The sequence below is a fragment of the Papaver somniferum genome, chromosome 11 (genome assembly GCF_003573695.1).
Source record: "Papaver somniferum cultivar HN1 chromosome 11, ASM357369v1, whole genome shotgun sequence".
NCBI classification, from domain to species: Eukaryota; Viridiplantae; Streptophyta; class Magnoliopsida; order Ranunculales; family Papaveraceae; genus Papaver; species Papaver somniferum.
The window spans coordinates 100,246,876-100,261,955 of NC_039368.1; the positions used below are offsets into that span (position 1 = coordinate 100,246,876).

At 36.1% G+C, this 15,080-nt stretch overlaps 3 protein-coding genes across 5 annotated transcripts; 2 read left to right on the forward strand and 1 right to left on the reverse strand.

The window, feature by feature from the left end:
- The first annotated feature begins 2,068 nt into the window (after nt 1–2,068).
- Nucleotides 2,069–2,830, forward strand: LOC113324822 (uncharacterized mitochondrial protein AtMg00810-like). The gene has a single exon (XM_026573110.1). It carries the CDS (start codon nt 2,069–2,071, stop codon nt 2,828–2,830), a length of 762 nt encoding a protein of 253 aa, XP_026428895.1.
- Nucleotides 2,831–3,931: 1,101 nt separating this feature from the next.
- Nucleotides 3,932–4,585, forward strand: LOC113324823. The gene has a single exon (XM_026573112.1). It carries the CDS (start codon nt 3,932–3,934, stop codon nt 4,583–4,585), a length of 654 nt encoding a protein of 217 aa, XP_026428897.1.
- Nucleotides 4,586–8,637: 4,052 nt separating this feature from the next.
- On the reverse strand, nt 8,638–12,040 carry LOC113323149. 3 transcript variants are annotated; one of them, XM_026571416.1, is made up of 8 exons: nt 11,880–12,040; nt 10,771–11,571; nt 10,422–10,504; nt 9,997–10,042; nt 9,844–9,900; nt 9,674–9,728; nt 9,483–9,589; nt 8,638–9,094 (listed from the first exon to the last, which is right to left on the reverse strand). In XM_026571416.1, exons 2-8 carry the CDS (start codon nt 10,996–10,998, stop codon nt 9,044–9,046), a joined length of 627 nt encoding a protein of 208 aa, XP_026427201.1. In that variant the 5' UTR covers nt 10,999–11,571; nt 11,880–12,040; the 3' UTR covers nt 8,638–9,043. The 3 variants fall into 3 exon arrangements, with proteins under 3 accessions (XP_026427201.1, XP_026427200.1, XP_026427199.1); XM_026571415.1 differs by having other exon boundaries at nt 11,690–12,040; XM_026571414.1 differs by having other exon boundaries at nt 10,771–12,040.
- Nucleotides 12,041–15,080: the final 3,040 nt, after the last annotated feature.

A 15,080-nucleotide genomic window follows, 5' to 3' on the forward strand; every position in this document is an offset into this window, starting at 1 on the left:
AACACCAATAACAACAATAACCCATAGGATAATACGTGTCTTCAAGTTCATACAACTGTCATTTCTGAAGACTTTACTTACCTTGCGGCTACTGATTGGCTTCCTGACTCAGGAGCAACAACACATATGACTAATGACATTTCTGTCATTCAAAACCTTATCCAATACACAGGATCTGATAGAGTTTTGGTTGGAAATGGTGATCAGTTGCCTATTACCATGATTGGTACCTCTACTTTACACACTGATACAACTACCTTTACTTTACCAAATATTTTGTATGTACCAACTCTTCACAGAAATCTAATATCAGTTGGCAGTTTATTAATGAACACTCATGCTCCATTGAGTTTTTACCCTGGGGTTTTCGCATCCATGATCTGTCCACACACCAAATTCTAGATGAAGGCAAAGTAGATAGAAGCTTGTACCCAATTACTACTCATGTGACTTCTACTGTTCAAGCAAATGTTTCAGTTCATGCTTCTTCTTCAATTTTGCACAATAGATTGGGTCACCCTTCTCACAACATACTTCAGAGGCTCTCATTCTTCTCACATTCAGCTTACCAACAAGTGTACAGATTCTTTGTGCCATTCCTTCCAGCTAGGGAATAACAAGAGATTACCATTTCAGCCCTCAAATGACCACCAGATATGAGAGCACTGTCTGCTTCCAACAATTTAATCAACTCAATGAGAATCTTCTCTCTTGCAATATTAAGACCTTTCAAACAGATGGTGCATTGGAATTAGTTAAGGGTTCCTTGAGGAAGTTTCTAGATGACTAAGGCATTACAGTTTGTGCTTCATTCCTTCACACACCTCAGCAAAATGGAGTTGTTGAAAGAAAACACAGGCATATAACTGAGATGGGAAACACTATGTCCTTTCAAGCTTGCTTGCCCAAATCATTTTGGTATGACTCCTTTCTAACTGCCACCTTTGTCATAAATAGAACTCCTTCTAAGTTGCTTGCTTATAAGGAACCTTATGAAGTACTGTTTCATAAAGATCCTGACTTTTCACACCTCAAAGTATTTGGATACACCTGCTACCCTTTCCTAGGCCCTTATATGAAAGATAAGCTCAGTCCTAAGTCATCAAGGTACACCTTCATTGGTTGCAGTCCATTATACAAGGGATACAAGTGTTATGATAACTCAACAAAGAAGACATTTAAATCAAGATATGTAATCTTTGAGGAGACTTCATTCTCTTTTTTTACTTGCATCTCTACATCAGCTCCACTAGTTGATAATACTGTCACATTACCCATATCCCTAACACATGACTCATCACCCTCATCTGAAGATCTTGCTTTTAGTGATACTTTTACTGGTGACATAACTGAACCTCTTAATACCATTATCACTTCACCAGACAACTCATATGAACCTTATTCTTCTTCATACCCACCACTATTATTCATACTATGATCACAAGGTCAAAAATGGATATTACCAAACCCAAGCATCTCTCTGACTTTGTTACCTACCTTATAATATCTTACCCACTTCACTCTGCTTATGTCACCGAGCTACAACAAATCAGGGAACCCAAATATTTCAAAACTTCCTTTCAAAGTCCCATATGGAGACCCTCAATGGACAGTGAATACAATGCTCTTATACAGACAATACTTGGAGTTTGGTTGAGTATCATCCTTCTATTAATGTATATGGTGAAAATGGGTCTACAAAGTGAAGCTCAAGTATAATGGTAGTGTAGAGAGATGTAAATCAAGACTGGTGGAAAAGGGCTTTCATCAAGTTGATGGAATTGACTTCAACGAGACCTTCATTCCAGTGGTTAAAGCAAGCACAATCAGAATTCTTCTCACCATTGCTGTATCAAATGGATGGAAGATTAAAAAACTTGATGTCTCTAATGCATTTTTGCATGCAGATCTTACTGAGACATTTTATATGCAACAACCACTAGTATATGTGGATCCTTCCAAGTCTAAGCATGCCTGCAAGCTCAATAAGTCCATATATGGACTCAAACAAGCTCCCAAAGCTTAGTTTGAGAAATTCAGTGGTTTTCTCATTCATGCGTGCTTCATAATGAGTGATTCTGACTACTTATTGTTCATCTATTTCTCAAAAAGTGAAGTACTTCTACTACTTGTTTATGTGGATGATATCATCCTTATTGGCAGCTCTGAATCTCTGCTCTCAAGGTTTGTATCCACTCCCAGCACCTCCTTTGCTATGAAGGATCTAGATGAGATACATTACTTTTTGGGGATGGAGGTTACTAAGTCTATTAGCGGCAACAATCTACTTTTAACTCATAGGAAATACAACTTTGAGATTCTAGAGAAGACAACTATGTTGGACTGCAAGCCGTCAGCAACTCCAATTTTCAGTGGTACTAGAGTCTCTCTCCATGCTGGTGAACCACTACAAAACCCTTCTGAATATAAGGCCATAGTTGGAGCGTCGAAATATCTGACACTTACAAGACCAGACATTACCTTTGCTGTCAACTATACCTCACAGTTTCTCCATGCTTCTACTTCAGAACATATGTTGTTGGTTAAAAGAATTCTGAGATACCTGAAGTCCTCTCTAGGTTCATGTATCACCATTAGCCCAGGTGATATCACTACTATATCTGGTTACTCTGATTCAGATTGGGCTGGATGCACGCTGACTCTAGAAGATCAACTTATAGATATTATGTCTTTGTTGGTTCAACACTGGTGTCTTGGCAGTCTAAGAAGCAACCTACTGTCTCCAAGTCTTCCACAGAAGTTGAATACAAAACATTATCCTGTCTGGCCTATGAAGTTATGTGTATTGCTACACTACTTGAAGAACTGAACATTCAAGTCTCTACTCCTCATAATTTGTTCTGTGATAACTTGAGAGCTCGTGCCTTGGATTTAAATCCAGTCTTTCATGCACGCTCTAAGCATATTGAACCGACCTACCACTACATTCGAGATCTAGTTCAATCTAGCATTGTGGATGTTGAGTTTAAATCTTCAACTCTCCAGATTGTGGATGTCTTCACTAAGGGCTTACCTCTGCCAATTCTTGATGACCTTCATGACAAACTGATGCATCTCTGTAACTCTCCCGTCTCAGTTTGAGGGGGAGTATTAGACAGTAATATCTTATTTTACTGTTGTTTTATTAACTTTTACCTTTTGTCTGCTTTCTTGTAGGAATATCCTAGCTTTATTCCTTTAGGGTTTATCTCAGCATGTTCTTATCATTGACTATAACTGTTGTGCTTTAATATCTCTTTCAATAACTTCGAATATAAGAAGCTTATCTCTTTATTATTGATACCTCTATTACATCATAAATACATCTGTTCATTTATTACTTCTGCATCATCAATATCTGAGTTCATCACTGAAACATCAACATCATTAAAGATAATTGTTTGAAAAATCTCACAACATGATCTCATTAGAACTTGGATCGAAAACGACAGCAACACTGAAGGTAATTCCTGATATAATACTACTAGAGAATATATGCTTGGTGTACCTCTCTACTTATTATACAAACAACAGACAATCTGGGAGTATATAACCTTGAAGGTATGTGCATCAAAATTCTTATTGATTTACTTTAGAAAATTCTATGATTGCAGCTTCGAACATTCTAGAAGAGAATCCTCGGTACAGTATATGGATTTTGGTGTTAATAACCCAGAAATTTTGATGGGGGCAAATTTCGATGGGGCATGGGGGGACCAGTAAAAAACGGACATTTGTTTTCCAGTTTTGGACGTTTTTTAACAAATTTATGTTCTCCCAGATTCCCTTTTACATTTCGTTTATGTTTATTGGCCTCTTACAAGGCTGCTAAGGGGCGCAACAGGATGATAAAGGATTTGTGGCTAATTGCAAAAATCTCGCAATTGTCAATGAATTATGGAAGCTGCGCAATAAAGATTACCCTGAAGATATGGCGGTGCAATGGCTTAGTTTTAAAGGCAGGGTTTATCAGGTAATCCAGGATAACTCAATCAGAATGAAGGGCCATGTGTATAACAATGTGGAGGATTTACGCATCTTAAATTATTTTAAGGTGCAGCATAGACCATGCAAAATTTCCACTCCAATTGAGGTTAGTTGGTCTCCTCCTAACCAATATGAAATCATGATTTGTTGTGATGGTACTTCACTTGGAAATCCAGGCCAGGCTGGTGCTGGTGTTACTTTTTGTGATGCCAATGCAGCAGTTCTCGGAGTTCTTTGTGCTGGCCTTGGTTGGAAGACTAATTATTATGTGGAAGTGTGTGATGTTATTTATGCTGTGATGCTAGCCAAGAGGTGGAACGTGAGAAATATTTGTGTTCAATCAGACTCTATGAGTTGTATTCAAGCTTTTCAAAAGGGTGAGTTACCATGGATGCTGGTGCAGAAGTGGAGACTTGCAAAGAACTTTTACAACAATATACACTATATTCATAGCTATAGAGAGGCTAATTTTTCAGCTGATGCTTTGGCCAAGCAAGCTTGTTTGCTGGTCGAAGATATTTTTGAGTTTTATGAGGGTAGGCCATGTTTTATTCTGTATGTAGAATGGCCTGGTGAAGTTTATTATCGTTTCAAATAGGTTAGATTAGTAGATGGCCTCATGACTAGCTTCTAGTATTGCCTAGACCCTGTATAGTTTCTGCTTTTTTTTCTTAATTTTATTGACCGAGTAAAATAAATAAATTATGTTGACGTTATTATTTTCAGATAACTACTTAACGTTAGTTTAGGTTACTTATTAATTTTAGGTAACTAACATGATTTGTTTTGATTGTACCCTTTTTTTTTTGATGATTAGAGGTAAAGATATGTGCTCAGCTAAAACTAATAGGTGTGATATAAAGTCTTTGCATGTATTTGCATGTATTTTTACTTAAAAGGATGGATAATAAAGGTATCGAAACTACTTGCCGATATCGGTTATCAATAGTGGTCAAAAACAAAACAAAAAATTGAATGGAGAGAGAAAGAGCGCAAAAACCGCTCAATCTTGACATAAAGATATTCATGGTTTCCATGGAAGTGATTGGAAACACAAAAAGAATCAGACTAGAGGAGAAGAAACGAAGAGGCTTTATATCATGGATTCACTTTTCTGAAGATATAGCGCATTGGTTGGTGGATGTATTGAAGGAATCGATGGGCTATCATTGTGAAAAACGAAGATGGCCGAGAAGAGAAGGAAAATCATATTTTCTAAGAGAAGTTAGGGAGAATGAAGCAGGTAAATACTTTAGAGTCTCAAGAGTTTGCAGAGGAGATGGTCCAAGATCGTATGGGATTTGCATTCCTTGTGGAGATGGAAGTTATTATGGGGGTGGGGGGGTGGGGGGGGGTGGGGTGGGGTGGGGGGGGGGGGGGTGGGGGGGTTATAAAGAGATTTTAAGATGTTTGAAGGAAAACAACATGAATAAGAGAATTGCACAAACTTCCCGCAAAAGATATGATTTTGAAAGCTCACTTCCTAAGTCAATAGTGAAGGAAGCTAATTGCAAGGGGGTGAGTAAGATGGAGAGATTTGTGAGAAGGCAGCGGGTAACAAGAGAAATTTTGAAGCAGATGCAATGGGATTCTTTTCTAGACTTAGAGTCATTGATGAGTTATCCGTTTACATAGATTTAGTCAGGGATTATTGGTTAGATCTTTGGAGGCCAAAAAACATTATCGTGCATGATTCTGTGGTTACTTTGTCACAGATGAAGCCTAAGCCTGACATTGTGGCTCATAAGAAGGAGGTCGTAAAGTCCAGAGGGGAGCAGGATATAATCATACCTATCCCAGCTATGTCAAGATACGAAAAATGGTTAAAGATCATAGGGATCCCACATAAATCCTGGAGTTATAACTTGTTCAAATCAATTGGTAACTCCTTAGGGTTTTTTCTGATATTGCAGATGGTACCTTGAAGAAGGAAATTTTGAACTTTTTCAGGATATCAGTCAAGGGAGATTTTGCAGAAATACCGGCGGTTCTCATGGTGGACGAAGTTGCCAAGCTTGGGCCGTTTCCATAGAATGGGATTATAAATTTTCTCCTAAGAATAAGGCTTCATTAGGGGAGTTTCAGCGATTATTAATGGAATTTGAAAATATGCAGAAAATTTCAAATTCAAAGAACGATTCCCCCGTTATTTTTGGAGAAAAATCGGTCAGAGTGGAGAAAACTAACTCGGATGAGTTGACTCAGGTAACTCGTGCAGGAGAGATATTTTCTGTCTTGTACTACAAGCCAAAAACAACGGCTAGCACAACAACTCCGGGTCAATCATCTCACTCAGATACAGTGGTTCAGGAGGTTGATCTTACTTTATCTGAGCCTCACGGTATGCATGGGTTGGAAGGGGGAGATCTCATGAAACTTTGTGATATAGACAATGGCTATTCTAGATTTGTGAATAATGGAAGTGTAGGTGCAGTACCCATTTCACAAATCAGTTTCGACATTCCAACTAGCAATAAATTTCAATCTCTAGATGAGGGTAGAAGTGAAGGTGTAGTACCTACTTCATCTAGATTGGAGTTCATTGATAGTGTTTTGCCAGCTGAATCTACCGGTTGGTTGAATGTGGTTGGAGGTGTTGATGTAGAATCCAAGCATTCTTTTAATTAGTCGATTTCAGTTGGTCTTGGGGATTCAATACCAGAGAATGGCATATGCGTAGTTGATGTTCGTGCTGTTGGTATAGTGAATACCCATTTGGTGGAACATGCAGTTAATATGGTTTCTTCCTCAGGTACACCTGGCGACATGCAAATTATCTTGCATGAAAAACCTTTCAGTGAATTAGTTTTTTTGGGGCCAGATACCACAACGTCTTTGCAGATCTCTAATCCTAAAGATCTTTTCCATGTAATGGAGGATCACATTGTCATAAAGATTGGTAATTTGCAGGAGATGGACATTGACTCAAACGAAGTTATTTTCTCTACCTCTAAAATGGTTTTCGAGTTATGTTGTAATCTTGGCGGAATTGCTAATAATGATGACAAGCAGGCTAAGGCTGGTTTTGAAGAAATTTTATTCAAATATAGGGATATATATAAAGCAATTGCAGCAGGGAGAAAGGTGCAAGATAGTTGTGAGACTCAAAATTCCGGTGATTCTCAAGAAAATGAAGATGATATAGAAGAGGTGAATTCAAGGGAATATTGTGTTGTTGATGGGATCTAAGTTCATTAGTTGGAACATAAGGGGTTTGAATGCTTAATGTTGAAGGGTGATTTCTGTTTAGGTTCTACCCGTTCTAGCTACACCAATCGACCTCACTTTACCAAGAATAGTAAGAGAGAGAGAGTTGTCCTTCTATTATACTTTGTCCTTCCTTATATAAACTTCAAAACTAGTCATAAAAACCCAAGGTGACCAAACTTGTGGTTCAAAAACTCCACTCAAATGTTGGGATCCATTAAAACTCCATCGTAAACAAAATTGATACAAAAACCCCAAATTTCAATATTGCTTTCATCAAATTTTACGATGAAACCAAAATAAAATTTGATGAAATGAATATTGAAATTTGGGATTTTGTGTTACTTTTGTTTTTCTGGGGGTTTTGTGTTACTTTTGTTTTCATGAGTTTTTTGTGGATGGATAGTGACACCTATGGGGTTATAACTCGCGTACCGTTTCCAGAAGTCACTCCTTTTATGATATCATGATACATGTCTTAAACCTCTTTAATTACCACTAATACCATTCCTTAATATAACCTCCTTCTTATTTATTAATCCCTTCCTTGTCCTTCTCATCTCATGGGCATTTTATCATTGGACTTGGGCTTAGTCTCCAAGTCTCCATATTTCATGCTCTTACCTCCCCGCGTTTAGGGACACCCCAAGCCTGTTAAGGGGCATGATTGATTTTTCATGTATCAACACTTGCAACAAACAAATTGCGGTGAGGGATCTAATTTCTTTACATAAATGCTTGGCAAGAACGTGCTTGGCAAGACACTGATGAATACACGGGCTAACAGGAAGAACACAGATAGCAAAGTCACTTCTACACTCAACGAGCGTAGCCTCGATTTTCTATTTCATTCAATATCCCAAAAACTCATTACAGCTTGTCTTAAATATGGAAATAAAACCCTAATGGCTAAAGCCTGAACTATAATGTCCGTATACATGTAGACATCTAACACGCCTAGGTTACAATTAAAGACAACAGTAATTAAAGTTTAACGGTCACTGAATGATTTTCAATCAAGAGCACCGCAGTCTTTTGGTATGGGCAGCTGGAAGGTCATAACAATCTATATTAGCCCCATATCACCAATTACCATTGAGCCATTCTCTCGTAAGTATAAATAGAACTTTGTAAACAGGTGAGAACCCGCTCATTATTTACAGAACCCGAATGGATTATAACATTAACCATAGTAGAAGTACGATGTGTAAGCTCAGGACGAAGCCCCTTTCCAAAGTAAAGCAAACCCCCCTGCTCTACCTCTTGTGTTGTTAGACCAAAGATGAGGATAACTAAAAGAAGACCAAAGAGATGGAACTGTAAGACTAAAAGATTTAGCCTCAGGCTAGAAGATAATGTCAGGCTGATAATTATTCATTCTCATTTCTATGGCATGCCTCTATAGTGAGTATACTAAAAGGAAATGGTTCAACCTTCTCTCTATACTCTATAGCATAGAACCAACTGGGCCTTGCCTTTCAGTTATGTAACCAGTACACAAGAACAACAGTATTTCAAACAATTTGCAAAATAACCCAGAATCGTCTCTCATAGTCAGGTTACCAGGAAGCTCACGGATATATCTAGAAATACATCACAAGGATAAGCGAAACATAAAACATACACAAGAAATACATCATGGAGGTATCACGCATGTTGTGGCCATTCAAAAAATGAAGGCATGTTCTATACATCTCGGAAAGATTAAATTGCTTTCTATGTGGTCTTTGCCTCTTTGGTCTCCTCAGCTTCTCCCAACCAGAGAAGACATACCTCAATAGAGAATAAGCTGTAATGCATTCTAATATAAAATTCCAGCAGGAAGAAGGCCAATACCATGCTTTAATGCTTATGAGATGCTAAAGAACATGCTTATGAGATGACGCGGGTACCTACTGACCTGCACCAAAAAATAGAACCCAAAGCGAAGTTTGTCATAAGGAAAAAAACAAACAAACTAGTTCACAAAATGAAAAGAACAAAATTCTGATATCATTCGAAGATACCATTTCCGATTTTGCTTCATTTGGAAACACCATTTTAATCTAAATGATGAAGCATTGGTCTATCTTGTACTCAGCAAAAGATGTTCCATGTTTTATATGAGCCTCATTAACTAACAATTTACATAATGTCTGTCAACTGAAGTAATGTTTATCCCGCAAGATTGACTTAGCAAGACAGGCTCAACCTTTAACTTTTGAACCTGTCAATTAGCTTTGCTAACCAAATTAAGTTGACCTCCCTAAACATCTGCACACTCCTAAGCATTACAGCTAAACTTTTACCTGATCAGTTAGCTCAATAACGAAAAAATCTGCGCGACCACCAACCAGAAAAGCATTGGGGAAAACTTGATAATGGTTCAAAAATGTTTCGAGCCTGCATCTGCATACTACAACAGAAAACAGTTAGAAAAGTACAAGCTTCAGTTAATGTTGATCAGTTGCAAAAACCATAATAATTGATAAAGCCATACCTAAGTTGTAAAAGAATATAAACCTGGATAGTAGAAGATACAAATCTCGTTGAGCCTGAAAAGTAACAAAAGACAGGTCACAAGGCTATGAACTAGAATACGAATCATACGATGCACTATTAAACCCAGATATTGTTGCGAAGAAATAAGCAACAGTAAACATGACAGACCTGCACCAGAATTTTGCTTAGACGTTTGGGGACCAGTGCAACATCCTCAGGAAGATGCTGAGCAAAAACAATAGAATAAGTAACCAGTATATTTGACGGTGGTTTACCACAACCAAAAAATTGAGCAAATGTTCAACTGAGAAGAAATCTTACATAGAACAAAGAGAAGAAACGCCTCTTATTTGTCTGGATGTCAATCCTGCAATAACCATTGTTGATAATTCAAATTTTCAAGTAGTCTTCCTTAGAGTGGATGGAAAAGGTAGGTTTCCACTTTGAAAACTTAGCAAGGCAATAAAAACAAGATGAAAGATACGTTAATATGCTGAAATATTGTGTCAAACATCATTTGGAATCCTGAGATGAGCCAAACCAGAAGGTTCCAAGTAAAAGTTCGTGCTGGCACTGATAATAAGTATAAGCATGACTTAGACTATTAGCTCTCTCACTCAGATCATCTTGGACTACAAGAATCGTCTAGCTTGAGCTTCAATGAAATGACAAAACAGGTTGACCTCTACCAACGGCAATGTATGAATTAATGATTGCAAGCATGCATACATCTGCGACGTACGTACCAAAAGACATTTGAAGCACCTTCTACAAGAGCAGATGAAGAACAAAGGCGGACTTCTGTATGTTCAATTTCAACTTCGAACAGCTGCAAATTGTTTCACTCATCATTTTAAAACGTGATAAAAATTGCGGAGAATTAGAAAGAAGGCGACGCAGACACAAGGATGTGTGCTCTGAAACCTCTAACTTGTAGTATTTGTTTCATCTTTCTCAGTAAAAAAAAAACCCAGAGTCAGATGTGATCCCAAAATGGAAGTTGTCACCAGAGGACACTTAATTATATTCAAATTTATAACCATATATTAACATAGCATATGCACAAAATAATTGCTGCAAATGCACGTCACTTACCCATTTATGGAAAAGGAGGGAAAATATGTGAGATGCAAATGACTGACTCCAGAGTTGCACAATCAAATCAAGGATGGGTTTTCCATTCTCGGGAACCTTAACGTAATGATCAGCGAGCACATCATAAATGCACAAATGGTTATCAGTTTCAATATCATCCTCTAGTGGAGAAATCACCCCTGCATCCTTGTTAAGAACTATATCTGTTTGCAGTTCCATTGTATTCATATAGGAACACTCCCAGTATCATTTTGAAAAGAAATAATCTTATACACGAAACTTATACTGTAATTCGTACACATAATGATTCAATGAACCTTCCATAGGTTCCAAGGTAATTTCTTGCATAGAACAACCCTAACCAAATAGGTCTTACATGTTTGGACCTACAGGTAACTAAGTTCAAAAATTTCTAAATACTGATTCAAATGGAAGTCGAAATTCGCATATAAAAAGGAGAGGATATATAACTAAACACTGACCTAAGGCTTCAAATGTTAGGTTGTTAATATCATTGTCCGTGTTTCCGTAGCTTAATATAAGTTTAAGAGCTGGAAATCAGACACCAGCACAAGTGAAAATTCATAATTCTCAGGATGAGTACTTGGCTAGTATAACTTTGAGGAGGTGTATTATTGTTCAATTTTACAACTTAATTTTACAATGAACAAAAATAAAAACCCCTAAACTGTCCCAGCAAACAACATAGAACTCACCTCATGCTCGAATATCAACTTCTAGAGCTATATCTGCAAATAGTTCTTGCAACAAGTTAAGTCTTTGATCTTGAGAAACTATCGCCTGCAAAAACAAAACATTTTACATTAACTTATCAAATTGACACATAAATCTGAAAGTAGCCTAATGTCCACAACTTAGCATGCAATAGATTGAAAATGAAGACACAAAAGAATCTGACGCTTTGGAGTTTTTTCTGAATTTGTTGGGTAAGAGCGGAGAGATAAGCAAAGCCTGCTGTAGACGTTTGTGCCATACTATCTAACAAGAACTATACTCCACGTTTGAGTGCTAGAAACAAAATGAATGAAACCCTAACCCTAATTTATATTCTCAAAAAGAAGAGAGAGCAGAGATCGCTATGTCCGTACAATCAATGCGAAGAAGAAGAGAGAAGCAAAGTAGGGAATCTGATTTAGAAAACCTAGAATGAAGAAAACAATCAGTGATAGATTTAAAATATTCAGAAAAGATTGAATCGTGGATAAAAAAGAAAGCGACAGAAAGATGAGAAGAAGAAGTTGATGATGATGAATAGGATGATGATTTGAGTAATGGACAAGAGAGGTGGATCTCTTTAATTGTCACTTACGACTTTGGGAGTTTGTTGGGCTGAAATTACTAGAAAGGACAGATGACAAATGTCGGTTTTTGGTTTATTGCTACTCCAGCAGCTTAACTCAAAATGAACCATGCAATCAAATTGGAAATACTAGTTTGTCACCCGTGCTACGTACGGGCATATTTTTTTGCATATGAAATATAGGATCTGAGATTTAGAATTGCTTTTATTAATTTTTATTTTTTCTAAAGCTAATAAAAACTCAATAAAATCATGGACCTGAAAACTAATAAACAACCCATAAGCTAATGCAAATAATTTATCTTTTATAAAGATTGCAGGCTTGTAGTGAAAACATCTTTAATCAGGTGTTTAAAACTAAGAAAGTACGATAGTGTATTTTTATTATATGCATCATAAGTGTTTCTATCTTTCACCATTAATGGTGGTTCTCGTCTTCACCTTGACGGTGATTCTATTTTATTATAAAGGGTTTTGGTTATTTGTTTCTATAGTACGATGACAATGTCCGATCTTCCGAAGCTCTAACTGTCGGTCAAAATATCGAGCATGCAATAGAAGTGAATAACCCCTATAAATTAATTCGTGATAAAAATTAATAAATTTTGCGGTCCCGAGTCGGGAAAATGTGCCACATTAATAATTCATTTCATTTATAAATTAATAAAATATTATATTTTCTATAGATCTTATCCGATACGTAAATTCGTAACTTCCTATTTCTTATAAAGTTATTTATATATTTATATTAATTTGACAAAAAAAATGATTCAATTGTAACCTGCTTTTTCTGAAACTGATGTTACATTGAATATCATTTTGGATTTTTCTTAACATCGGAAGAGGTTTTGGTATTGCCGTCCGATGATGCAATAACAAACTATCTAATGTCTTGGAAGTTTCAAAACTTCTCTACGTGAAGGTGGCTATATAACTACAATTTCATCTTCGGCTATTCCACATCATCACTTTCCTCTTTTCTCATGATACTTTCAGTTATTCCTCGTCAGTTAATACCTGCAATAGCATCTTTTTGAGAGTAGTTCAAAATGTATTCAATTTCCATTGCTTTGTGATAACTCAATCCTTTGATTAATCTTTGCAGATCTTTAATGTCTTTATCATCTAAGATTTCACTCGAATTCTATGACATGGTTTCATATATTGAACTAACATATTTTCCAAGATAAAAGTAAGGTTGATCGTGTCTGAAAAAACATTAACCATCCAGGGCTTCGGTTAATCTCAACGATCTCATGTTGTTTCTCGGGTATTTTGTTAAGAAAATATGGATGTTTAGTAATGATTTATTTGATAGCTCGGTCTTCTTTTGATCCTCTTTTTCTATACACATACTTACAAATAATTTTACATAAAGAAATCATCCAATATATAATAAATTAAATACAAAATGGAAATAAAGTATAGAAATGTATATAATTATAAGAAAATTGTCCGCATTATGCATCAGAATAACTTTTAATGAAATAAAATTAATTTTACATGGTGAAATATTTTCATCATCTTGGGTAACCCTACTGATGTTTGTTTGATCTATGGATTTCCAGGGACATGCCAATATTTTCCACGGAACATCGAAATCAAAAAGTGTGTCATGACTATCACATTTTCCAACTGGGTAGTTATATAGAATTTATGGATGGTAAAATATGCTATGAGTTGCTATTGAACGCAATTGCATACCCCTCCCATGAACTGATTCGCATGAGCCTTGAAACTCTTGCACAACACCTGAACAAAAGCTCTAAACCTGGTCCTATGAAGTAATTGTTCCAGTTCCAGAATCATTATGCACTTTTAACCCCAATTTGTACATGGGAAATTTTATATCTATCAGTTCTTTCAATATAAATTGGATCGGCCTCTATCAATATAATGTTCTATGTTCATGGTAGTTCTGTTACCGAGTCCAATTTTGTGTACACTTCTTTAAGGAGTGTCCACAAAACAAAGCAATCCTATTGGCTCCTTCAAACCTGCCGTTAACTATATACCAAAAATCAGTTTTCTTTTATTTTTATTTTTATATTAATGCAAAAATGGTAACAGCATAACAACATATCTAATAATACCTAAAATTTAGGATTTCTAAAATAGGAAATAGATAATTAATATTGAATTTTACATACATTATACCCGTACATCATCGATTAACACAAAATTTTCTTAAGACAAAAAAAATATTAACATTAGTTTATACCGAAATGAATCGAAAATAATCCCCATTAAAATACCTCGTAAGAAAGAGCAATAGAACTTACAGCAAGATGGAAATTTCAAAAATCCATAATAATATTAAAACAAATTTAGTCAAGAGTCTATTGTATCTCTTTAGACCTTTATTGATAACAAAAAGTGTTCTAAAAAATAGTACCGCCACAATTACCATTGCGTCGATGTATAATTTTCTACTCATCGTAGGGGTTGTACTTCGGTGTTGAGAGCTTGCAAAATTATGTCCTTGTTGATACACGTCCCACGAAAAATTTCCTTGCGGATAAATGCTGTATGGATACATCATACATGACTGCCAGTTTTGATTATTATACGGCTCTAAATCGCATCCTAAAAGAATTGTCTCTCGATGAATGTTTGGCGCACCCTGTGTCGCAATTGGAACTCCCTTGAAAATTTAAATCATCTTTGTCGCTTATTTGATCAAGCAGACTCCATCAATAATTCAAAGGATGTACTTACTGTTGAAAACGATAGTAATACTTAAGTGGACTCTATTATGATCAATACAACATCATGTTTTCGCATAACAAATTCAATTCATCACCACGTTTTTGGAGTTGATAACAAAGTAAGAGTTTCACTTTTTAGAAATCCTATATTTTAGGTAATATTAGTTAGTATATATATCATGTTACCATTTCTATGATTTAAATAAAATAAAAATAAAAAGTTTATATTAATTAGTTAACGGCTGGTTTAGAGGAGCCAATAGGATTGCTTTGTTTACGTA